Below are 27,790 nucleotides of genomic sequence, written 5' to 3'. Positions count from 1 at the left end.
TAAGACAGCAGCCTGAAGACGTCTGAACTCCATTAGTCAGCACTTAAAATGCAGAGATTGCTTCAGCCCTTTGGGTAATAAGGTGGTCATGTTTAACCAAACTTAAATTAGAAAAGCATTTAATCATTTATTTTTGGTCTTTGGCAGAGGCTGTGTAAAACGTGTTCAAAAGACACATCTGTGTGTTTATTCTAAGTTTTTTTCAGTAAAGAGCCCAAATTCGACTAATTTGTATGTTTCCAAAAATATCTCTCTCTCTTTTCTCCTCTCCTTCGTTCCCACCAGGACATGTGAAGTGGAGGAAGAGAGGAGGGAAGGAAACAAGCAATGAGGACATGACAGACAGCTTATCCACCATCATCATCGTGGCCAACACGTCTCACATACAAATGCATGTATGAAGAGGATCAGCAGGTTCTCAGGTATTGAAGACAACACAACCCTCTGCAGTCCCAAGAAACATAAATACTTGAAATTAAGTACATCTTTATTTTCTTTAATGACTATTTTGACTCATATTTGCATGACTATTTATTGATTATTTATAGTCCTTTTTTTATTTAATTTTTTATTGATATGATTTTGAAAGTTTGAATTCATAGAGAGGGAAGGATAAAAGGTTGGTCGGAGGCTTTTACTATGGGACGATTTAACGAACCATTCAGGCTCAGTGAGTGAAAACACAGGAATGATGACATACAGCTCAGAATAAAGTCCTTGTAATCTGTGACATTATATCTTTGACTTGACTGTGACTTTGCAGTGGTGGATAGACTTAAAAGTTTCTGCTGTATTTAACTTAAGTCAACAGAGCTTTGTTTCTTTACGACGTAGCCTTGCTGTAGGTCAGCGTATTAAAGTATCAAGAGACTGCCAGATTGGAAAACTTGACTTTCAATGTAATGATGCTGTGTCCTCAAAAAGCAGAGCTCGGATTCTGGGTAACCTGATCAGAGTAAAGCAGAGGAGACATTTAAAGATCAGACAGTAGACTGTAGAATGTTCAGTACAGGTCGAGTGGTGAGTGAGAAATGAATATTGTTTCTCTTGTAGTTTACGTCAAGGCTCACTTTTCACCAGGGCCTCTTCTCTAACATTGCTAGGTTGTCATTGAATTCGGTCTGCTGTTTTCCATTCTAATCAGTAAGTTACAAAGGAACTGTAGCCACAAAGGAAACCCCTAGCTTCTTACAGTCACCTTAGTTGTTCCATTGTTCAAAAACAACATTCAAGTATAATCCTGGTGCTCTGGTTCCAACAAAGGCTGAGAGACCAGAGAACAAAATCTATTATATTAAGTATTTTCCTCTCTAAGGTGAAACTGAAGTACTTACTTTATGGAGACTGTTTTAGTAACCTATGCAAGCTTTTTGTCAACAGTAAAACATTCTAAAACTGTTCCCCATCTATATGAACCCACTCAGACTTATCAAGACTGCATCAGACATACGAGGGGAGGGCACTGCTATCATGGGCCCTGAGAAAACAGCTCAACCACAGCTCTGACACAGTGAAAACCTTTAATCCCTGGTATGGATCTGGTCCCCTGAAGCACTGAGGGAATCTCCTCTCCTGTTCAGAGTTGAAGCACTGATCCAGGGCAACACCAGTCTGTTAAGCCCAGACCAATGGGAGCTTTTGAAGGCCAACACTCACATGTTGGGACTGAAGCAGCCAATCTGAGGCCAACATTTACCAAAAAATTACAACTATTCATGGTTGAACTCTGAAGTTTGCTTTGGAAAGGTGGAAAAGCTAAATTCACATTAGAATCTACCCCAACATGAAAAACAAGCAGTAAAATGATAAATGTTGATATTATTAGACATTCTCTAGCTTTCATTCATCCTCTCTCTCTACCTCCATCACCTCACACATTCTTTTCTTCTTCATCATCTCTTTAACCAACCCGCAGTGGGTGGAATGTCAGTACATTTTATTCCACTACATCTATCTGAACGGCTGTAGATTCTGAGTGTAACATACAATTCTTTATCTTTAACTTTTCAAGGATTCAGAAAAAAGCTTAGTTTTTCAGCTTCATGATGCAGCATGAGTGTAAACCTGACATATCAAGTTCAATGGATTTTCACATTTATGTTTATCAACCAGTCCTTTTTTCCATCGTCACTTTGCTGTGATTCCTTGGGTGAAGGAGAAAGATACATTCAGGCACAGAGACTGATGATTAAGGAGGACCAGTGTGTGTTCATGTTTTTATTCTCTACCTATGGACGAAACATTCAAAAGACAAAGTCTGTGAAACTTCATCTCAGTCACCCAGGTAACAAGCTGCTTCAGTGGAAGCTTTGGCATTCACCTGAAGGTCAGTTCTAACTAGTGCAGCAAAGGTAACCACAGCTGTTGAGAAACATGCATTCCACTGCTCTGACTGCAAATCTAAGCAAGCAATGCTGTCCTCAAATATGTTCACATCCCACGCCCCGCTTATGGGGATGAATGTGGTTTCCTTTGCCAACACAAGTTAGAACTGACAAACCACCAGCAGACCTGCTGACTGTCCCAGATGTTCTATCCAGAGGAGGGGAATGGACATAATCTAACACCAAACTCTCCTTCAACTGGCAGACAGAATGCTCTTTGTGCTGGCTGACAGGTGGAAACAAAGCACAGTTGAATGTTTGGAGTAATTACCCATCCAGGCAGAGCAGCAGAGCAGCAGTGATTTACAGTTGCATCCTGTTCAATGCAGTAAAAGTCTCTGCCTGCACCTGCTTTGTTAATCCTGTGTAATACTTGGACATGCATGAATGGAAAACACATTCTGTATATTCAGTGCATGATTTCATGTCCAAATCCTTTATGTTCAGCCAGTGGAAAGAGGTGGGTATAGTATAATGAACATGGTTCTAACACAACACTATGGGAGAATTCCTGCTTGGTTTCTGCTACTTAACACACACACTCTACACACTGATCCCACAAACGCTTCTGTTCTTTCTCTGGAGTTAATAAGCTTGTTACTCCCCACCGGATCCAATATTATCTTTCTCACCACCGGTCTAAAGCTATTAATCCATGGACATATGGATTTTACTACTGCTAAAAATTCATCTCCCAGCGTTTATTGCATCCAATGCAACGCGCTAGACATTAGCTACAAATGCAATAACACATCCTGTACACAAACCTGAACAAATAGGAGGATAGAAAGGAACCCCACAATAAATTGTGAAAACAAAAAAGGGAAAGTGCCACATGTTCTTGTGCTTTCATATTTCACAATGCACTTTAAGTGTGCAACTAAATTGCTTAAAATTATGGGCTCTCTGTGGCTCCGTCTGACAATGAAGAATGGGGATGAAGGCTGGGGGAGCCTATATGGTAATGGCCATATTTACAAGGACCATCAATCATCTTCATACTGCCAGCAGCCTCATCCCTCATAGGACAGGGAGAGAAAACGGGGCGGGACACCTCCAAAACAAACTCCCTGTTTTCTCTCTCTCTCTCTCTCTCTGCAGTCCAGCTTTAGCTTTAAGGGAAATCTATAGCGATGAAAGTGATGAAGTGCAAATCTGTTTGTACTGCGCAAACGTCAATCCAATTTTGGACAAATTTGGTGTTAAAATCAAGCTAGTTAATCGAGAGTGTCATTAATAAGAAATATCAACAATGACTGCTCAATACGACCATAAAGCAAACAGAATCTGAGCTCCATGACTGTTTGAGTTGAGGTAGCCAATGGCCCGGGAAGCTCTATTTCCTGGCCCTGCCAAAAGATGAAGGATCGGCTACAGGGGAGACAAAACTTTGCTGCTTAGTGAGAGAAGATCAAGTTGACATTTGTGAAAATCTAATTTCAGTGTCAGGCTCTGTATTCCTACAGAGAGATCAATGCCAGCACACAAACCAGGCAAGAGAGACTCTGGATCTGAGGAGGAAGAGGAGGAGCAGGAGGAGGAGAGGACAGCCTGCATATGTGCATCAGTGTGAAGGTGCAGTATAATGGGGATTTACTGTAGGTGTACAGTGGGAATACAATATTATACAACTCACACATTACAGCACAGCCCGTTTCCTCATTAAATGCCTTCAGACTGTGCGACACTTTAAAGCCACAGTTTCATATTATCTGTTGTTTATGCTCGGATTCTTCCGCGTCCAAGCATGAAGAGCTGGAACCTTGTTGTTATTGCTCAGATTTTTATTAGGAGTTCAAAAACAATGTGCTGGATCTGTATCCTTTTGGCTCAGAATTTAATTATGAGTAATAATTCATTTAATTTCTTAGTAATAATGCTGTAGCGTTTTAGTGTTATTAAATTAATTATGCCTGCTTATGTTTCAATATTTACAAGTACTGTATGTGAACTTCCTTCGTCTTACTTTGGTTGAATCCATGTGCTGTTTTTAGCTTTGAGAGAAAGTAAAATAAAGGAAAGGAAATTTTCCCAAAGATTCAAGGTTTGTAGAATTACTAACTATTAAAAGTTGTACAATGTTTCCATATTCTCATATTCTATCTATCTCTTCTGTTTAAGCTGCACTTCATTATTTACTATTGTCATATAGATGTGTTTTCTTAATTCGGGTTGCTGAATATGTGATTGAATGTGCAGACAGAAGTGTGTAGACTGAGTGCAAATGTGTCTCTGTAACAGATTTGTTTACAGCCTTATGTTAAGGCTTAATAAGCAGCCGTTTGTGTGTTTATTTGGAGTTTTCACAGTGATGCTGCTCATCATGATGTCAGTAGAACGATGCTGTGATTATTGACGCCGAGGGCTGCAAAGTTGTTTATTTCTTTCAAAGATGTTTTTCTCTCAAAGACCCACATTATTAGTTGTAGAATGCCAAGCTGCAGGAAGTCGTACTACCAAGCACCGTACTTCCACGTCTGACAGAAAACAAAGGCAGACAAAAAGGCAAACAACTTCATTTTTAGTTCTCCCAGTAATTTGGATGAAGTTCTGTGAGATTCAATGTCCATTTAGTTTGTTCTTGTCTTAATGTGCATAAAACTGTTTCTACCTTCATGGGACATCACTGCAGCATTGATCAGATCAGGTGAACCCAGGCGGTTGGAGGCTGAGGTGCAGGTAAGGGGATTGCTGCCTCATCTCATTATGCTATGGGTGCTGCCATCTTGGATTCACATGCGTCATAAACCTTTGAACATTTACAAACGGCTCTTTGAAATGAGTATAATAACGCTGAAAAGGAAGACGAGGACGCAGCCTGCTAATGATGAAGGTCACACATTCTGTCTTCAAGGGACAAGCGGTGGATTGTGGAAAGATTTAATGATGCAAGATATACTGATGATGTAACAAAGGTACAGAGACTGATGACTGACATGGTTGTGTCCAGGGTAACTATGACGACACACCTGGTTGGGGTGGAGGAGGAAGCAGGGAAAACCAGGAGGGGAGAAGAAACACATGTAGGAGGAAAGATAAGGATGTGTGAAGGAAATGAGGGTGTAGAATGAAGGAGAGGAGGACATTAGGAGTGAAAGGAAGGAAGGAGGGAGAGGGAGAAAAGGATGGGAAGAGAGGGAATAGATCAATCAGCTGCAGCCACTGTGCTGTTGTAACACTGAAGGTAGTCAATGACCAGGAACCAAACTTTTCCACCCACACACTCTCTCTGTCCCTCTCCTCCTTTTCTCTCCTCTCTCTCTCTCTCTCTTCATCACTCCCTCTCTAACTCCCCTTCTCAGTTAAAAGCTCAAAGACATCTTCCATCTTCCAGGTTGTCATAGCCGTGGTATATTTCTCCTCTTGCCGCCTGCTACACGCTACACGTAAAGATGGAGAGGAATATTCCCAAAGGTGCCGTTACAGGAAAATACAAGCCAATTCCCTGTCTGTGAACCTCTCACGATGGCACTCAACACACATTATCATACCATAACTTACAGCCATGCCTTTAGTAAGCGGAGGAAGTAAATATTGTACAAATATTATTTCTCTCTGCTGACACACACACACACACACACGCACACACACACGCACACGCACACGCACACGCACACGCACACGCACACGCACACGCACACACACACACGCACACACACACAGGTTGTGCCACCTGCTGCTGTCACACTATCTCTCAGTCGTCTCACATCTGAGGGCAAATGAGTTCAGGTGAACTTAAACGCTTTGAGAACCGCTCTTTTTGTGTGTATGTGTGTGTGTGTATGTGTGAGAGAGAAACTGCTTATGCAATACACACTTTCTGTATGTGTGTGTGTATGTGCACGTCTCAACATGACAGCCGACATATCCAAATGAAAACACCAACATTTATTTATGACTGTGTGTGTGTGTCTGTGTGTGTCTGTGTGTGTCTGTGTGTGTCTGTGTGTATAGCTGAGGCTCTGACAGAGATGAATGAGTCAGAGGCAGCCTGGCAATGGGCCAGTGTGCTTCTGCATCAGTGACCTCTGACCTCAGTAAGGCCTACAGTGGCGGAGATGCTCCCCCCCTGAATAAGTCTCCTGGCAAAACACACACACACACACACACAATGGGTTTTTGAAGCTCACAAAGAAATGGAATAGTGTGGCGTGTGTGTGTGTTCGGTGTGTGTGTGTGTGTGTGTGTGTGTGTGTGTGTGTGTGTGTGTGTGTGTGTGTGTGTGCAGTGCCATCTGCATAATGGGCTGGAGGGAAGAGTGACTCGACAATTAGTTGCCGCTTTCAAAACCACCAAGAAGACAATTTGCTCAATCCTTCAGTGGGATCACATCCACAGATCCACACTCACTAATATGTTGAGGACGGATCAATTTGTATGAACACTACAACCACATGGCTATCATATCTATTATTACAGTGAGTCTGATGATGACGTCACTGTCTGTGCCCGTGTGATCATAATGCTCAATGTGCTTTTTATAAACACATTCATGTCTTCTGTTGGTAAAAAGCATCGCTACCCTCTTAAGCCTGAAAAGATAAATATGACCTTTAAACTCTCTGCCTATTTCTTGTTAAAATGACCTAATCACTTTCTTTGTGTAGGTCTTAATGTCATGGAACCTGGAAGTCCCCTTTATCATATTCACTGGCTGTGTTGCTTCACTGTGATACTGGGAGAATCCGATTTAGCTCAAAATACATGTTTGGAGAAGAAAAAAAAGCTACTTTAAATGAATATTGGTACTTGTACACATCTTGTATTGTCGGTTCTTCTCTTAAATCTGATTAATCTGTCATTTCCCATAATCCCACTGTCTCCTGTAATGAATAGGACGCTGCTAGCTGACATGAAATGGCAACAACAGGGCTTTTCTGTCCTTACTGACGCGACATCACACTAAATAAAGGTGTTACTGTGTACATGATAGAAGTACAAATAGGGTCTATGTGAGGAGCTTCATCTCATCCGTGTGTGTGAGTACGTGTGTGTGTGTGTTTGTCAGATTCCTTGTGTGTATTCCTTGTGGCCCGTGATACGCTCTGACACCGACACAATGCTGAGTTTCTCTCCCTGTCAGCATCACTGCCTGGGAAGAAGCGCGGGGGCAGATGAAAGAAAGAGAGAGAGATAGAGACAACAATGAAAGGATGACAACAGTAAAAAGAAGAATGAGGCGGCCGTAAACCAAACACTTGGCAGCATCCAGTTGTTTTATTGCCCGGATCACAACAGAGGAGGGAGAAGACATGGAGGAAGGAGAGAGAAACCCTAATTGCTTCTCATTTACCTCTCACTCTCTCCTCTTTCTTCTCCTCTCATTAGTCTCTAAACATACGGAGCAAACACCTCTCACCTCTTCTTTCTCCTCTCTTCTCCTCCGCCTTTGGCACAGTGCTGAGCCAGCGGTCCCACACCCCCCCTCCCGCCCCTCCTGAGTTGAAGCCTCGGCAGTGGAACATGGAGCACAATGCTAATCAGGCTCTTCTGCTACAGACCCCCTCCTCACACACACACACACACACACACACACACACACACACACACTGTGGAAAACCCTGTCTAACGAGTGTCAGGATTCAAAAAATGAAACAAACTTTTATCTCTCGCTTCTCCTCTTCTCCCTTACACACTCTCTCTCTTTTTAATTCATTTTATGTCAGCGTCAGCTCCCATATGAGGCCATCAACAGCCATGGATGTATCATGCATTTTCCCCCTTCAATCCCATAGTCTGCACAGCTGTCCAACTCTTAGACTGCGATTGAATAGGAAAAAGTGCTTTCATGAATATTTCAATCGCTCCAGAAAAACTACAAATGTCATCATCATGTGAGTGACGGTAACCAGCGGATACCCCAAATATATATTGTGTCTGTGCAGCTTTAAGTGTGCTTGGTGAGATTGATTATGTTTTAAATCAATTATAATATTAATGTGTGTATATTATGTGCACTGCATTTGTTTCAGAAAAGAAAGAGTGGAAGGCTGTCTCAGGTCTCATTGAAGCGGAAATAGGTGTTTGCAGATGTGGCTGGAGGATGGTTGAAGATACGCCGTGTGATTCTAAGTCTGTTCAGCTCTCTTTCAATCTGTGGGGCGGGAGGGGGGGGAACGATTTCTTTCTACTGTTGGTCTTGAGGGAGGCATGGTGGCCCTGGGTTCCTTTCTGTATGGAGTCTACATGTTCTTCCCATGTTGGTGTGGGTTTCCTCCAGCTGCTCCGTTTTCCTCCAAACCCCCACAGACATGCAGCTGAAGTGAATCAGACACTCTACTGACTTGTCCATCTGTCCATGTGTGTGTGTGTGTGTGTTTGCTGTCTGTGATAGGCTGGCGACCTATGCAGGGTGTAACCTGCCTCTCACCCAGTGACCGCTGGGATTGGCTCCAGCAGCCCTGTGGAGAGGATAAGCATCTATGCTAAATGAAAGAGTGTAGCACTTGAGTGTGGTCTGATTAAAGTGAATGAGCTGTTCATGCGCTAAATGCAGCTTTTAAATTTCACGACATTAATTGAGTGTCGGAGGAATCTCTGTCCTAGGAGAGAGCAAAGTGGGATTCCTTGTCCTCACAAACAAGCACATAGGATGCAGTGTGTCTAAGTGTGTGTCGTTGTGCGAGTGTCCTCCAGCCGTTGTGTTGCATCTTGTCACCAGATTCTGCATGACACTACTAATTAGGCAGCCGGCGACAGACACACCACAAAGCAAGAGATGTCTCGCTTGCTCGTACACACACGCGCGCGCGGGGGTACCTTGTTGTCGAGACAGGAAACACCCTGGGTGCCGAGGCAACCCAAAGAGAACCGTGGGACCTGCATGCTGTGCATCGCCACGAGCGACGACAGTGTGTTCTGTCCCCCTCCCATCATTCTTCTCTCTCCATCTTTGTTGGTGTCGCGTTCTATCTTTGCGTCTTTTATTTTCTCTATATAACTCTTACCATTTGCCTCTTTCTCTCTCTCCAATCCGTCCATCTCTCTCCCTGTGTAATCATATCCTTTACACCATAGGCTCCCAATCTAATCTCATGCATCAGTACTCTTTAATTAAACTGATTTGCAGAGACCCTTTTTCTCCTCCTGTCTGTCCTCAATTCATTCATGCCCCCGCACCCCATAACACACACACACACTCACTCATTCATACACACTCGTGCAGTAGATCTCCATTTCCCCCAGGTTCCTCTTGGGAGCCTTACAATCAACCGAAAGGCCAAACAGTTCACAAACGTTACCACTAATTATTTACTGATCTAATTGAAGCAGCAACTCTCCATCAACCACAATTTCCATTTCATTGGCGAAACCAAAAAATTAATGCGACACCGTTGATCAGAACGCCCTGAAATGAGTACAACTGCTGCCGTGTGTGTGTGTGTGTGTGTGTGTGTGGTTGCTGAAACTGAACCAGGCTACAGCTAATGACAGCAAACAAGAGAGAACACACAGTATCCAAGGTACTTCCTGTTTGACGTGAGCCTCAGAGTCTACTCCCAATTTGCTGCACAGAGATAATAGGAAAAGTGAAGTGACAGTGCAGACCCCCCTCCCCCCTCCCCCCTCCCCCCTCCCCCCCCCCCCCCCCTCCCCACTCTCTCTCTTCCCTGCTTTCCCGCTCCTTATAATTTCCTCTTTGTTCACCTGCTTATCTACCTCCTTCTCTCTCTTGCACCGTTCGCCTTTTCTCCGCCTGCTTCTAAGGGATTCAATTTCCTTCCAGCTAGTAAACTGCACTGTAATTATACAAGCCGCTTTATTGAACTGGACAGGGATAATTCCCTTTATGCCTACGGAGATGGGCGTCTCGTAAAACCCATCCGGGCAACCCTGTCTCCATCCAGCCCAGCCATCTCCTCATACATCGCTCCATCTGTTGAGCTATGGTTTGGGTCGTCCCTGTCGTCCCTTTAGTACCCCTCATCATACTTCCTTCAGCCGCTCAGCTCGTGTCTCTCCGCACTTATGATTCATTTACTGCCATCCTGTGTCTTTGGATCATTGTAGCAAAGCACCCGACTGCCTGCGAGGGTCCAAACCTCTGTGATAAAACCAGACCCACAACTGTTGACTTTGGCCGATAAAAGTAAGCGACTACATTTACAGACGCACCGAGCCTCAGGAGGTTTTACTGAGATGATTCAGGTGCAGACGAAATATCACCCATGGCTTCAGAATCAATTCAGTGTGTGTTCGGTACATGTATTCAATCTATGTCCCATCTTTTCCTCCATGGCAGACCCCTCCCCCTCCCGCTCCCCCTCCCCGCCACCAGCTTACCTGGATTGCCGGACAAGTAGACGTTATAGAAACAGGAAACTTATTTGGAGGTATAAATGGGTGAATGATCAATTTACTCCCAAAAATAGATCTTATATAAACATATCCACACTGTGTCTAGTTGTTCTCCCTGACTACATGCAGAATGATATAATTGTAGTGCATCTGGACATATTTGCTGGCAGATGGGTCCCTGATTGTTTACTGGAATACTGTAGGTCATTTGTGATCAGTGAAAAGGGAAACATACACACAATTCAAGCAGGTGTAGGGAACCCAAGGTTACATCTTTGTGGATTACTAAAGGGAGGAACAAGGTTTCCTTTCCTACATAGTGACCAGAACTAACTTTAACCCTACAAAGGAAGAACTGGCCTTTTCTCTCGCTCGTCTCCAAAGTCAAGTCAATTTCTTTGTATAGCCCATTATCTCATACAATGTCTCAAAGGGCTTCACACGCCTAAGGGCCGTCTACACACGGTGCCTCTGACAACGGCCTCGATGTGATAACATCTCTGAAGACTGAACACACTCCCTCTGTTTCTCTCCTTCACATGTCCAAGCAACGTTTGTAACACAACAGCACAGTAGAGCACATATTATTATTCAGTGTGTGTGACTGCAAAGGGTCAACGTGACAGAGAGTTCACTGTTTCTGATGTGAGATTGATTTGATTGAAATGTCTTAATGTAATAGAGTTGGGTTTGATTCATTTCCTCCCAAATGAATCCATGAGTGAGTCGGAGCCCCAACGAGTGCAAACACAGAAGTCAATCTTTCTCTACCTTAGACAGGAATGGTCACATATTATTCTGCTAAGCTGGAAGTGTAATGTCACGAATAAACAGATATGTATACGTATATTCTATACATAAGGGACTTTAAAGGTTAGGATGCCAAGACAGATTTAGCATTGTAGCTTTTTTATTCATTGGACTGTCTCGGCTCTGTGCAGAGAGATTCTGGCAGGACTCCTGCACTCCTGGCTCTAGTACCATAACAATAGTCTATTGGGCTGTATAAATTCAGACTAACATTGTGAGAGTCCGAGACTGGACTAGGCTGTACATCATGTTGACACCGTGGAGAGCAGTGCTGCATGGAGAGTCCAAGGATATCAAAGTAACCTGTGCATACTCTTAAATTGAATGTCAGCCTCTTATAAATGGCAACCAGCAAACACATGGCGTCTGATTCAATACTGGCAGCAGCATAAATGTCAAAACCTTAAGCAGGGTGTGTTCTCATCAGCCACCCAGACTGATTGATTTCTTTCCTTCACATACAAAATGTACAGTGAACCCACTAATGCATAAATCAGCAGCACAATAACTGTGACTCATGCATAAAGCTGTGTGAAACAGAAACCCAGGGGTGTGTGCCAGGTACAAGGAGGTGGATATCCCTGTTTCACTCACACTATAAACTCTATTCTGCAATTAAGGCAAAACTACCAGTAGACCACTTTCATTTGTTTCAATTGCATTGTGGTTTGTACAGGAAATGTGCCTGAACTAGCAGCATGTTTGTGTGTGTAATGAACGACTGCTCATCCATGCATCGACCCAATCTCTCTCCATGGACGGAGGATAAAGTCAGCTCCTCTTCTTTCTTTTTACCGCCCATGTGCCGGTCAGCTCCCAGAGTAACACGCTGCATGGACGTAAGCGTCACACATGCTCAACGCTAAACTGTGATATGCACACACACACACACACACACACACATAACTTAACATCTTTTATGACATCAGCACTCCCTCGCTTCTTGACTGCCATGTGACATTTCTACTTTCCACTGAAAGCCTTACAGAACACAGCACGGCCCCCTGGGTAAGTTTACATGTGTGTGCGCAAAAGTGTGTATGTGTCTGAGCATGTTAATATAAGAAATTGCCGTGTCTGGGTCTTGAGTGTTCAGTTTACCTTTATATGAGTCTGACTCCACCTCTACCTGAATGTACAGCATGTGAAAGCACACACACACACACACACACACACACACACACACACCTTTTGGGTATGGAGGGAGGTGCAGGGTCTGTGTTCATTAACAAACTTATAAATGGCCTCTTAATGAGTCTCTTTATCTCCTCCACACTGCCCCCAGACTCCAATCTGACAAACACACACACACACACACACACACACACACACACACACCTACATATTTACATAAACCTTTCTCGCACATAGCATACTTATATATATATATATATATATATATATATATATATACACATATATATATCTTGCTCAGTGTTAAAATCTTCTGCTTCATATCACCACACACACACACACACACACACACACACACACACACACACACACACACACACACTAAATTGCTTTCCTTTCCCAGCCTAAATTATCTGATGAAGATTCCTGTGAGAGTCATGAATTGACTTCAGCTACTATTAATTCTTCCTCTCTCTCTTCTCCTCCTCCTCTTCCCTCCTTTTTATTGGAGCATAATTGAGCAGTGTTGGTCCTCGCCTTGTTCCCAGGCCTGTCTTTACATCTTCCCTCCATCCCTCTTTTCCCAGGTATCTCTCCTCTCTCCTGCTATGGCTGCCTCCTTATCTCCCTCTCTAACTCTCCATCTATCTCTGTCTCTCCTAACCCCATTACCTCCACACACCTCCTCCCCTTATCTCTCTATCACTCCATCTCTTCCTTGCGTTTCCTTCCCTCCCACCACTCCTCTCTATCGGCCCATCTCTCTCTCTCGCTCGTTCTCTAAGATACATGTGCTGCGCTCACTCCTTCTTTACATCCCTATCTCCTTACCTTCTCTCCTCTTTCTATCCATCTTCCATTAAACACGTTGGCTTTTGTATCTTTCAATGCCATTTTATTAATATGGATTTTGACTCATTTCAAGATCCAAAAAATGCACGTGTACTGTATCTATGTAAGTATACACCTGCAAAAAATGTTCACTCCTGTAATTCCTGTCACAGCAGCATTTTACCCATGATGCACTGCTGCCACCTGATACAAATGGAAATGAATGGACCTGAAATTGTTCAAATAGCACACCTCTACCACAGATATGCATGTGTGTGTGTGTGTGTGTGTGTGTGTGTGTGTGTGTGTGTGTGTGCGCCCTGATAGCACAGCTTTTTAACATTAAAATCCAAAACTCTCTCCCACTAAAAAGTCCTGACAAGTAGTCAATAACCTCGACAGGCCATAAAGAGACACTGCAATATCCAGACTTCTCAAATAGATGTCAAGCAGCAACAAGGGACGAGTTCAGTGATCGATTTTCACTTTTTAAAATATCAAAGTAAACTTCTTGGTTGATTTCTTCATCATACTGTTGACTGTAGCTTCAGCTCTGGATGTCCCACATTCTTCTTTTCCTTTCTCTACAGCACAATGTACCGTCAGAAAAGATCACTTATAGCTACTTGTTTTTCTCTTTTCTAGACCCCCTGACTCCCAGCATCCTACTATTCCTCTATCTCTCTCTTTATCTCTTCCGCCGCCTCCTTTCTCCTGGCTACCTCTCAGCTAGAGGTCAGACTTTCAGTCTGTCCTTGTCTTCTCTAATCACACCATCTCCCAATTCACTTTCACTCGCAGCAAGAGAGAGAGAGGGAGAGAGAGAGAGAGAGAGAGAGAGAGAGAGACAAAGAGAGAGACAAAGAGAGAGACAGAGAGACGGAGGGAGAGAGACTGCTGCAACACTTCAGTACACAGTTTCCTCCATTTACAAACACACTATGTTTCTCCTTTACACATGCAGGTTTGTTGTTAAACCACATTTTAAATGTATTTTTCTTTATGTATATCACATATTGCTTTGTGGCAGGGGGTGACGTGGCTCAGGATGGTAGAGCGGTCGTCTTGGTTTGATTCCAGGCTCCTCCTAGAGAGCCAGAATGCGACACTAAACCCCTCACTGCTCCTTGCATGAATGGGTCACATACAAGTAGAGACACAAGTTAAGAGTTATTGTGTCGGATGAGAAAGTGAGGTCAACCTACAGGCTCCCAAATCAGACCCGGTTACACAGATATTGGATGAGTTTGCAGATGATCTGGAGCCAACAACCAAGCGAGGCTCCTCCATCCCTCCATCTCTCCATCCCTCCGTCCCTCCATCCCTCCATCTCTCTATCCCTCCATCCCTCCATCCCTCCTAAACATCTTTCATGGCTTCTGGCCCATCATACTTATAAAGCCAAGAGGCTCTAGGCAGTTAAACAAGCATGAATTTGCAACAAAGACGTCTGAATCCAGCTTGTTCTCCGTCACATCCAATGTCACTTCCTGAGTATCTCCGTCTCTGTCATCATTATCTTCCCTCCTACATCCATACACCCTTATCATACATCCAGACATTTATACCATTAACATTTGTCAGGGTGAACAATACCTCTTTCCCCTTTCCAGCTATTCCTGTCATGCCTTGTCACCTGCTGTGTGTGACGTGCTTATATAAGGCTTATATACGCTGAGATGGAAGACGGGGTTTCAATCAAAAACGACAAAACAAAAGAGGATGAAAATGATACCGTATCAAAGGCAGCGGTCTTTAAAGTAGAATTAGATTAGAATGAGATTTTCTTCAGTAAACCATCTTGGAATTACAAGCCTTGATATGAGCCAACGTGAATATGTGAAGAGAAATGTGTTGGATAAGTTATATTCTGTGATTTCATTAAAAGGATATTATGCCATAACTCTCTGTCTCAGTTTATGTCCATAAGTGGAACATTGCTACATGCTACAAATCCATTAAGCCAAGTAACCTGGATTTAGAGAGGGATGTGCAGGTATTCTGTAGCTGTGTGAGTCGAGATCAGAGACGGTGTCACAGGTTTCAATCTTTCTTGTGACCTTTGCTGAACGTAAGCATCCAACCAAACCATCGCTTAGCAATTTAATATGTCTAATAAAGCTGAAATGGTTTCAAAATAATGATGATAAATATCTGTGAATGGGTGTCCTTCATGACTGAACGGCTTTAAGGAGCTCACGACGTCACAACTCGCACAGATTTCACCAATTGTCACCTTTTCCATACACTTCCCACACACGATCTGACAAAGAAGGACCAAAAATAATGAACTCCCCTGTATGTAAATGGAAATTAGTGAGATGTTCCTTCCTCTCATTATCCATCAACTGCATGAAACAAGTAGAGACTGCAGAAGACTCCATGAAGGAGATGATATTGATTCATTCGACAAGCCACAGATTCCACAGATTTGAACTCTAAATGAAAAGAACTGACACAAGCTCAAAAGTGTTACGGTACCATGAACCAGCATGTTTGTGGTGACAGGGACCCTGTGATGTCTTTGTTAGAGACATTAGACAATAGGACAAACACAGTCCCTCAGGATGAAACCACACGGCTGCCACACTATGGATGCTCTCATTTCCATAATCTAGCTCCACTGCTTAGAGTGCAAAGGGAGTGAGCGCAAAGAAGTGAAGAAGTGAAGAAGTGAAGAAGTCACTGTTCTGGGTAAAGTAGGTTAGTGCCAAACCTTTGATCTCACTGATGTCAATGGAGGTATTATTGGTTCAAGCAAAGCAAAACTACAGGTAAAGCTACATTGGATCTCTCTCTCTCTCTCTCTCCCTCTGCCTCTCTCTCTCCCTTTGCCTCTCTCTCTCTCTCACACTCAGAGGTAAAGCCCCAGTTTTAGAGGAAGTTCCTTCTGTCCTCCAATCTGCATCCAAGTTTAAACTGTTATGGGAATGCAGCAGACATTTCTGGAGTACATGCACTTGTGTCGGCTATTGTGTGTGTGTGTGTGTGTGTGTGTGTGTGTGTGTGTGTGTGTGTGTGTGTGTGTGTGTGTTTGTGTGTGTGTTTGTGTGTAGCCACGGCTGCACTCTGGCTTGTCTCCAGCATTACAGATTGATGGAACATTAAAGTGAAGGACACGTTATGCACCTGTGCTTGTGTACCACACGGGAGTAACACACAGGTCGTCAGGGCACTGCAAACAGCAAGGTGCCCCACACACACACACACACACACACACACACACACACACACACACACACACACACACATATATTTTCTAAGAGGACAAAACAAATGACAAATCCTCACACAAAGAACACATGTAGAGCACACATGCTTTAGAAAGCGTGCATCACACCCAGAGGGGGCTGATAGACGTCACATCACAGTTCTGTGTTCACCGTGTCCTCTTTTATCATTGTGTGTGTGTGGGTACATTTGTGAGAGAGTAAGAGGAGGCTGCACATGTAAACTACACACTTGTCTGTGCGATTGCCGCGTCTTTCCAACACAAAACTGCAGTGTTTCCATTTGTGTACCATGTATATGTAAAATGTTCAATTATCTTTTCAATGTGTGTGTGTAATGTATGCAACCCTCATTCAGTTGAGTCATTTGCCTCTACTCTGTCTATGGACGCACGCGTGTACGCGTGCTTATCTGCATGTGAGCACGCTTGTTTCTGCGTCTGCAGTTTTATTATTCAGGGTTACTGATGTACTTTGACTTGGTAACAGTGTTTTAATGTAACATACATGTCTAAGTGCTCCACATGTGCGTATGTGACAAAGGGGGAGGACGTGGAGGAGGACGAGGAGGAGCGTTTGATCAAGATGGAGAGGAAATGGAGGAATGTTCCACATTTACAGAGGCAGAATTCCCATCCATCCATCCATTGTCTGTAGCAGCTTATCCTCAGTGGGTCGCTGGGGTTTTGCTGGAGCCGATCCCAGCTGTCACAAACCCCAAAATGGCTTTGGACTTGGATCATTCAAACTAACTTACCATTCTGTTTTACAGCTGCCAGGAGCTAATCATCTACAATCACTTAAACTGGCAGCTTGACTAGCTACTACTAGATACTTTCTCTAACACACCGCCCGTAATCAGCTTCATTTTGTCTTGTAGAGAGGAAATTACATGAAGAAATCTGTTCTCCTGTAAAAGACAGATGTGGGTGGGTTGACAGAGAAATGTGCCGACCAAAGCCAGTCCAGCTGCCCATCTGTTTGTGTCGCAACACCTGTCAGTTAACCCTCGGGTACCGTGGTCGTCAAGGTCAACATCAACTAATACCTAATCAGATAGAGATGCAAGTGGGAGAAAATGCACATTCGGCAAGGCAGGTCTGAGTTTAAGGCAATAAGAGCGCCTGTGTGTGTGTGTGTGTGTGTGTGTGTGTGTGTGTGTGTGTGTGTGTGTGTGTGTGTGTGTGTGTGAGTAGTAAATAAAGAGAGAAAGAGTGAGTGGATAAAGATAACATATGATTTAATGAGTTGTCTTGTGGACAGTGTCACCTCGGTCATGGCCACAGTTACAGCCCTGAGCCAGAAATCAAAGTCTTGACAAGCATGACCAGGAGATGTGTGTTTCTGTGTGTGTGTGTGTGTGTATATACATCTTGTGTATATATCTCCTCCCTAAGCTGGCATCTCCATGGGATCCACCTCCTGCGTCGGCTCTGCTCACAAACCACGGAGGAAATTAATTGCATATAAAACACTAATGACCTTCTGTCCCCAGCATGTTAAGATTGCAATGAAACTATAGGCGGTGATTAAAGGGCCAGCGTGAGGTTTAGTGACATGGAGAAGAGGCAAGCAGGGATCCAGGAGGACGGGGAAGGGGAGGGGGGGGGGACATTCAACACTCGCTGGTGATTTGTTAGGCTCGACAGATGTTGCGAACCCCAGCGGACACATGTGTACATATCTGAGTGCTGTAGGTGTGTGTACCTGCCTTAGCTCAAGGTCATCTGAAGGGCAAAGTCTCTCCCAGTGCAGAACGCTCCAGCAGACATTACATGTTAGTTTGATAATGATGATTGATGGCAATCCCAAAAAAAAAAGAAAAGAAGCACACTCTCCAGCCGAACAGATGCTGGCTCCATAAATCAATGGGATGGGAGGAACATCGCTGGAAACCCACATAGATCATCACACAGGCACACTCCTACCATCTACCAAACATTTACAACGTTTCATACGCTACATCTTTCACCCTGGCAAAGACAGAGGGTGAGAGGGAAAGCTATCAGCTGGTGGAGGTGCAGGCGTGGTTGGTTGGAGAGAAAAACACGATTTCCACTGAGCCGATACTGAAGACTGTGTTTGGTCATGTGCTATCTGTCAATGCTTCAAAACACCAGACAGAAGGAGAGCAGTATGTGGGAGGACATATGAGACATTATTCATGCTTTCAAACTCACACACATGCACCATTATGCCCATCCACACACACATCATCAAGTTCACACCTGTGCCATCAAGCTCACAAACACGCACAGACAGATTGACATCTCAGTTGCTGATTGGCTAACAACTAGGGCTGCACCTAACCATGAGTCTACAGATTAGTCGATTAATCTGCAGATCATTTAATGACTTCCCCGGAAATAAACATCTAACTTGTATCATTAATATTTCAATATTTTCTTCAATCTCTCTCTCTCTCTCTCTCTCTCTCTCTCTCTCTCTCTCTCTCTCTCTCTCTCTCTCTCTCTCTCTTCAGGACTTGCGTTGCTGTCTTGCTTCTCTTTGGGTGATCAGCTGTACATTTCTGTGTTTCAGAGCTTCACATTATTCGGTTTGTGTCACAAACACTCACACACACGTTGAAAGATCGCACGCAACTTTTCCCCCCGCAGCTTGTTCTCGTAGGTTGTTTGTACCTGGCGCGGCAGTGTTGCGTCATAGAAATTTCGACACACGTTTATGCAAATCATCGTATTTACGCAACAAAATTATCATATATTGTTTTTCGTCTTCACTCTTCACTCTGATCGGCATGGCTTGGTATGACTCAGGAAAACAGCTATGAATAGTGAGATTGGATCCCATCCCTGTGCCAGTGTGTCTACATGTGTCTTTAGTTACAGTACAGTTAGTTGAAAGATTTGAATTCCATTAATCATGAATCACACCCACTTCTATTCCAGCCACACTAGACCGGGTCTCACACAACACAACACAACACAACACAACACAACACAACACAACACAACACAACACAACACTCCCAGTGTCTCTCTTATTGTTGCATCGCTCATTGATTGACTGGACCAAAGTTAAAGATGATTGGACACACTGGAAAAATGCACCAGCATAAAGAAAGACACGAAGAGACACACACACACACACACACACAGAGGGAAAGACAGGTATAACAAAGCCAGATGTCCTTGAGAAGATAAGTGCTCAGTGAGGTGGGGTGATGAGACAATCCAGGCTATGAGAGAACGGGTGGAGAGAGAGAGAGAGAGAGAGAGAGAGAGAGAGAGAGAGAGAGAGAGGAGGATAGATTGGGAAGTAGGAATAGATGGAGGACTGATAAAGCAGGAGAGAAAGGTAAACAGAGAGAGGAGAGAAATATAGTCCTCCAGTGGGGGGGTCTGTCCAGGGAGAGCAGTCTATGAGGCAGTAAATCGTCCTGGCTCAATGTGAGCTCTCCAAGCGCTGTGGCACATTATTGATAAATCAGTGTGTGTTAATGAGAGGAGCTGATGTGACCTGATGAATCACAGCACAAGAAATGTTACAAACACACACACACACACACACACACACACACACACACACACACATTCACCAACTCTGGCAGAGGAGCCTGTCAGACTACTGTTACACTGTCTTCTGTCGTTTGTCTCCAAAGCAAACACACTCATATTCGCTGGCTCACTCACACACACACACACACACACACACACACACACACACACACACACACACACACACACACGCACACACACACACACACACACACAGACAATTTGCAGGCTGCTGGAACACTTGGCCCGGTGCTGCAGTAACAACTCACTGTGTTATTCTATCCTGTTAGGGGAACAGACGAAGGCTTCCACAACAGCTCCAGCATGCTGTCAGAAGACAACCCAAGCTATTTTGGTTTTGCTTTGATATCCAATAGGCAGCTTAACATCCTCATTAGATCGTATCAGCCACACACCTTCACTTGTGCGCACACACACACACACACACAAATTCACAAAACCAGGGAATTATCTCTCTCCCACACACTCTACATAAATTATCAGGAAATCTTTATCAAATGCTTGTTTGTATGTGTATATGTGTGTGTGTGTGTGTGTGTGTGTGTGTGTGTGTGTGTGTGTGTGTGTGTGTGTAGTAGCAGCCTATCTAAGCCTTTAGTGGGCACGTGTTGATTTATTTGTGTAGGTTAATGTCTAGTAGGTATGTATGTATGTGTGTGTGTGTGTGTGTGTGTGTGTGTGTGTGTGTGTGTGTGTGTGTCTACTCCTGTGAGAGTGAACAGGGCAGGCTGACCTTGTTATAAGCTGAGTGGGCTGTAGTGCTGGGACATCATTAGTATGGGTTAGGTGAGGGTTGTGTTTGTGTGTGTGTGTGTCTGTGTGTGTGTGTGGCTTAGGGGGTGACAGAGTAGAGGGATATGGGGGATGACAGTTTAACGGACAAGTAAGAGGGGAGGTATGTGGGTCAGGCAGGGACACGTAAACACTCCTCACTTCTATGGGAGGACGTATGAGACCTTATTCACACACACGCACCATCAAGATCACACACACACACACACCATCAAGATCACACACACGCACCATGAAGATCACGCACTCGCACCATGAAGATCACACACAGGCACGGTCAAGATCACACACACGCACGGTCAAGATCACACACACGCATCATACAACAAAAGCTCAATTATTTTTGATCATTAATACTTATACACCTGTAAATCAGACCTGTAGCTCACACACAGGCACAATCAAGATCATTGCTTGATTGTGATCTTGATTTTGCATGTGTGTGATCTTGATGTGCGTGTGTGTGATCTTGATGCTTGTGAGAGCAATAATTACTGTCTCATACGACATTTCAGGGAGTCAAGGAGTTTAAGGAGACACACACACACACACACACACACACACACAAAGCCTGGCTGTGAACACATTCATTCATTCATAAGTACAATTCATGGCATAATAAAATAGCCTTAAATGACCTTTAACAATACAAAGGGAAACGTGATCAATGCGGTCACAAGGCAACAACACACATGAACACTGTGGCAGGACCATCACAATGTCTACACTCACACACACACACACACACACACACACACACACACACACACACACACACACACAAACACACACACACACACACAAGAAATACACAAATCCCGATGAAAACAATCTGACGTACTGTATTTCTCTCATGATAGACTTTCAACATGTGTGATTTTCTATTGTTTTCTCATCAAATGTGCAGGACTCTTGGTGCAATGTCGGAGCCTGAGGGTGAACATGTTGCTCTGTATCTCTAACTGCCTGGGGAGTTCTCTTGACTTGGGCATAACTGGCTGCATGCATAATAACGACACGTGTGATATATGACACAGCAAATTCCTCCCTTCCTAGCAATAATGCAACTATATGTTAATGTCTATTGTTATGAGTATTCTGATGTGAGATAGTAAACTCCTGACCAGTATAGACCTTAATGAAGAAGTACATTCTCACAAAATACATGAGAATGAGAAATTAGTATTGATAATCAGTTCTTCAGAGAGTTACCAAGGCCAAAACACATCAAAAGCCAATGTAAGCCAACGGGAAACAATGGGAACCAACCTACAGTATATGGAGGACAATGAATGAGACTACACGCCAAAGGATCCAAAGGATTCCAGTGCTAGCCAGATGATGCCAGTGCAAGACAATGGAAGGTGGTTGGAGGCAAAGTGAAGGCAAGCAGTAAGCTGCTGCTCTGTAGTCCTGCCAGCAGCAGAAGGAAGCGAAGGTAGAGGAGGAGGAGGAGACTGCAGCTCAGGAATATTCTGGACGTTTATTCCTGGCCAGGGGTCAACTGTGGCCTCAGGCAGAAGCTCAGCCACGGAGGGAGAAACACACACGCACAGACACCAACATTTAAATACAATGAGCACACACGCATACTGCAGCTAGCACACACTCATGGCCAAAGGTCAGCCACGTCCTCCATCCTGCAACATTAATGCTACACACACATGAACAAGCTCCTTGAGAGAATGATGAAGATGCACATATGGTGCTTAACACAGACTCCTCTACATCCGCCCTGAAATCCCTCCTTTTCCACTCTCTTTCTCTGCCTCTCGCCATGCAATAGTCACATTGACAGGGCAGGACACCAGAGAGAAAGCGAGAGACAGCCGATGAAGAGCCAGAGACAGCAGAGAGAGAGAGTCCATCCCTGGTTATTGCGTGTTTAACCACACCTTCTATACCACGTCTCTATGATTAACCTAATAAATCCATGAGAGTGCAAAGTGTACTGAAGCCATTAGAAGTGAAATCATGCTGCAAACAATGGGCATGGTGCAGGCATGGCCTTTTCCCAAAGACCTGGCACTGCCACGACCTGCTGAACATACTTTACAACTATAATTACAATACAGAGAACAGCCGCCTCCATGGCAGATGCTGCTTCCACTGTTAAGGTACCCTGCATAATTACAATGATGAACTTGGCGCACCCAGATAATAAATATTGCTGAACACACACACACACACACACACACACACACACACACACACACACACACAAGAGTACAAATGCACTTGCACAGAGTGTTAAGGATGCAAACACAGTGCGCGAAGAGCAGCACACACACATTGAGGACAAGCTCATACAGGGATGGACACAGGCATACACACACACACAGGAACACACAGACACAAGGATACAAGTCAGACAAGGTCTCAGTCTCAAATGAACTCAACTTGTGAAATATGACACAAAGGAATAAACCAGAGCAGTTCTTAACCAGAATTTATCAAAGAGCCACAGACACAAATACGTATGTGTACACATACACTACACACATGATAGTTACTCTGTTTCTATAGGTTACATATGCTGCAAAGTAAGAGCATGAACCATCTGAGGAACTGTAGGTTGTTAGGTTGTCTCCATGTTGCAGTCATTAAGCAGACAACATCCAAACCACAGCCATATTAGGCACGTAGACATCCGTTTTCACAAACCAAGTATCATTTTCTCATTCGCCGTCAACAAGCAATTTTGCAATCACATTTAATATGCAAACACACAAGACAAATTAGGCTGCACTGTTTCACTTGCCTCGGGGGGCGCACAGGGAGAGTAATGGCCCCCAGAATCGCAAATGAGGAGACTCTTGACATTTTTATACCACAGTAAATCACTGTGTGCATGAGCCAAGATTGTTCCGTGCTTGCATAGTACCGGCACTTGCGTGTGAGCATGTGTGTGTGTATACATGTTGACATGTGCCATAACAAAGTCATCATGCCAAGGCTCTGGTCGACTGGAGTCCTGTGTGTATAACTAATCGCTAGAAGCCAAAGGACATTCAGTATTAAGCAGGAAGTTACACTCGTTGCCGTTCCGTGTTGACGAGAGTTAGCAGGAAGAAGAGACGCTGGGATGATTCCAAGATTCAGATTAAGTGCTGAACGAGAAATTACAGACAGGGGATGTTCTCTATTGAGGCTTCTCAGATAAGGATTAATCTATAGTATGAGAAGTCAACCATCAAAATCCAGTTATCGAGTACAGACAGAAATAATGTTGGGGGGAGGGGGGGGGGGGGGGGGGTGAACAGGGTTAGGAAAGGATATAAGGAAAGAAGGTCCAGTGCAAATTTTTAGAATATTTTTTAAAAGGACTGCAGGCACTCACCCGGTCTTTTTTCCATTTTTCTCCCTCGACTGCCACATAGTCGAACTTTCGATATTAATATGAGGATTTGCTTCTGGCAGAGCGACTTGTTGCTCTTTGGACAGGGCTTGCGCTTGCTGGGGGCCTGCCGGTTTGCCTGAGGGTCCTTGACCTCTCTGCGCTGGCGAATAAGGGAGCTGGCGAGAGCTGCCATCTTCCCTGCGCTGACCCTGCTGCCGCCTCACCAGCCTCTGGAGGCTCGGTGGCGCCCAGGTGTCGGGGGGTACCGTGGGCCACCCCCCTGCCCACTCACCCAGGGCGACGCTGAGGGAGTAGTGTGGAACGGAGGAGGGGCTCTCTGAGGAGTGACAAAAGCAACGGAGGAAAAAGGCAGACAAAAAAGATGGAAAATTCGAAAGTGTAAAAAAAACAAGGGTGGTTCCCTCTTACAGGCCCACCCAAAACTGACAGATGAGGCTTGTTGATGAACGTGTGCCTGTAAGTGTCAATGTTATCTTATGTCCTTCAGATTGGTTGCATTGTTTTGCAGGTTCAGGAAAAGCCTTGACACATCACTCTTCCTCTGTCAGGACGAGCCATCTTCTCTGCTGTGAACCCAGCTCGGTGTCGCCTGGTGTGTCTGTCCCAGTTGTTGTCTTGGGGCCAGTGACCTGGCGTTACCACTCTCCTGGACCTCCGATGAAGTTTGACTCAACCTCGTTGGATAAGGCTCAGTGACAGAACATGTCGCTGCATGCTGAAACTAGACCCAGACAAAAATGACATTTAGTCCCACGTAAGCCACTCAGACGCCGGATGGAATTGAGTGGGACGAAACATGTAAGAAGAACAGTTCTCAAAAATAGGTCTTGGGACAGAATGTAGGTCCTTTCGTTTTGTCTCTGCACTGAGAGAGAGAGAGCAAGTGAAGTAGAAGAAGTAAACCGTCCGACCTGAGGTATCAGCTCCGCAAGCTCGGTTGAGGATGAAGGGATGCGGATGGACGATGCTGGACAGAGAGTGGCTTCTTTCCCCGCTGTCTCTCAAGGTCTCCTGGCATCACTTCTGTTCCCCCCGCACCCTGACAGAAGAAAGGAAAAAGACAGGACGGGTAAATCCGGCATCTCCCAGTGATAGAGGTGACATTCATGAACGTGAGCGTGTGGGGATAGAGAGACAGACAGAGTCAGAGAGAGAGAAAGAGGGAGAGGGGGAGGGAGCACAGAGAGTCTATCTATCCCCCCATGAAATCGGGCTTTCCAACTCTCCCGGCAGAGCGCTAGACCACAGCAAAGCACAGCACTTTGTCCTTCAGCCACGCGTGCCGCCTCACAGATGGGAAAACAAGGGATGGATGAATGGAGGAAAAGGAGAAGGAGGGTGGAGAGGGAGGAAGATGAGATGGGGGTGCGCTGGCAGGTAGGAGTCTTACGATAGATGCCGTAGTGCCACCGCTCATGCAACACTCTCTTGGCTGGTAGATGACAGTAGTCCGGTCATTGCTGTGGAATCCAGTTGCGCCTGTCCAGTGTGTGTGTGTGAGTCAGAGAGAGTGCCAGACAAGGTGTCTGTGTAAGTGTCAGTCTCCTAAACAAGGCACCTTAGAGCACACGTGTAAGTCAGTGTGTGTGTGTGTATGTGTGTGTGTGAGGGAGCAGCACAGTGTGAAGGTGTACTGGTGTGAGGGTGTGCGAGAGGCAGTGTGTGTATGTGTGTGTGTGACTCCCGCTATTGCTTGTCCCTGTTCACAGTACATTACCAAAGCGAGCTCCCTCTCTCTCCCCCACTCTCTCTCTCTCTCTCTCAAACACACACACACGCGCGCCCTCTCTCTCTCTGTCTCTCTCTCGCTCTCTGTCAAGCACCCACACACACACCGTCACTCTCTCCTTCACTATCTCAAATCTATTTCCCTAAACCCTCCCCTCTCTCCTCTCTCTCTCTCTCTCGCTCCCTTTTCTCCTCCCCCTCTGTCACTCAGATCACTCCTTCAATGCCTGCGATTCAAGTCCCCTCCTCCTCCCCCGTCTTCTGTTTCCTCTTCATCACTTCTCCAATGGTTATGTGCCGTGCTGAACAAGGCGAAGCAGAGTTGGAACATGTTGTGTTAGACTGAACCTCCCACTCCACTCCAACCCACCTCCATCACCCCAATTCCACTCATCTACCCCGACCAACCTGATATTGGCTTAAAGAGACAAACTAAGGGAGGCTGTCAGCTCTGTGCTTGTGCCCGGGCTCTCAGCTGTGACAAGGACGTATACTGTAGACGCTGTCAGACAGTCTGCATCAGTTTGGACCTTGCATAAACGCCATCACGTCACACACACACATATCAGTCACACGCAGTATCACACGCACTGTACCCATATGATGCAGTGAACGTGTTTTCAGAAGATGAATTCTCCTTTGCTCCAAATCTGCTTCAGTCTTTGTTCGAAATGTTAGATTTGCCAATATGATATGTTTTGAGATTAGTATTGCGATAATTTGATATTATGCTGATTTAAAAAAAAGGTTACTTGTGTATAAATGTTAATTGACGAAAAGTCCTATTTACAAAGTTTTTACATTTTAGTTCAAGTTTTTAGTTTTCTTTTTGTTGTTGAGTATTTTTTATTTAAGAACACATTTGGCATGACAATGAGCATGCAGTTATGAGACCTTTTGGAGACATTTGCCATATGGGGATTATTTTTATACATACAGGGATTAAACATACGAAAAAACAGACTAAAAAACAAAGCTAAAACCAGAAAGATAAGTAGGCTGTGTAATGTCCATGACAAACAGAGCAACAGCAACTAACCACAGCCAGCAAAGGACATGTTGAAATGACATCTTAATGTAACCGCAGAGTATCAGATGACGTCAGTGTTGCTAGTTGGATGAACCCCCCCATCCTGAAACTATTTGATGTTCAAGTTTCCAGTCATTAGTCTGGGATAGCCTGTAGATCTGTGAAGTAAGAAAGAAATGGTTGCCATTTGGAATAGAGCTTATCTGTGTTTGCCCTTATTGTGTATTTGATTAAATCATGGTGTACTTCAGCCATTGTGAGACAGAGGATGGGGTGAGAGATTTTCACCGTCTGGCAAGCAGATCTCATTTTTTTGCGCAGTGTTTATATGACATGTGTTGAGTGGCATCCCAAAATGTTCTTTATTGCGGCTGAATACTTTCTTAGCCATTTTGGATGCCATATTTTCGATTCACTGCATCCTTAGAAAACAAAAATATTGAAGTCCCTCAGGATTTATTTATTTCTTATGTGATTTTTGTGATCCAAATTACAGATTTTTCAATTCATGAATTTTGCAGCAAATGTTGTGATTATTTCAAAAAATCATACCTTTTACACTTTTTATTTATATTGAGAGAGTTAAAAAAAAAGCCCCCTGTAGCTTTAAGAACGTGCCCTGAGACAAGCGTGCACCCTTCACACACAGCTGC

At 44.3% G+C, this 27,790-nt stretch overlaps 1 protein-coding gene across 1 annotated transcript in view; it reads right to left on the bottom strand.

Annotated features, from left to right (window-relative positions):
* Positions 1–24,551, bottom strand: part of fgf11a (fibroblast growth factor 11a) — a 44,508-nt gene extending 19,957 nt beyond the window's left edge. Inside the window, exon 1 of the mRNA XM_076141335.1 lies at positions 24,359–24,551. Coding sequence (XP_075997450.1) covers positions 24,359–24,551 — 193 coding nt within the window. The remainder of the gene's footprint in view (positions 1–24,358) is intronic.
* Positions 24,552–27,790: the final 3,239 nt, after the last annotated feature.

The sequence above is a fragment of the Genypterus blacodes genome, unplaced genomic scaffold (assembly GCF_046128005.1).
Source record: "Genypterus blacodes isolate CSIRO-AG114 ecotype Tasmania unplaced genomic scaffold, CSIRO-AGI_Gbla_v1 ptg000001l_1, whole genome shotgun sequence".
NCBI lineage: Eukaryota > Metazoa > Chordata > Actinopteri > Ophidiiformes > Ophidiidae > Genypterus > Genypterus blacodes.
Note: the sequence above shows the minus strand (reverse complement) of the source record. Positions and strands in the feature narration are given on the sequence as shown.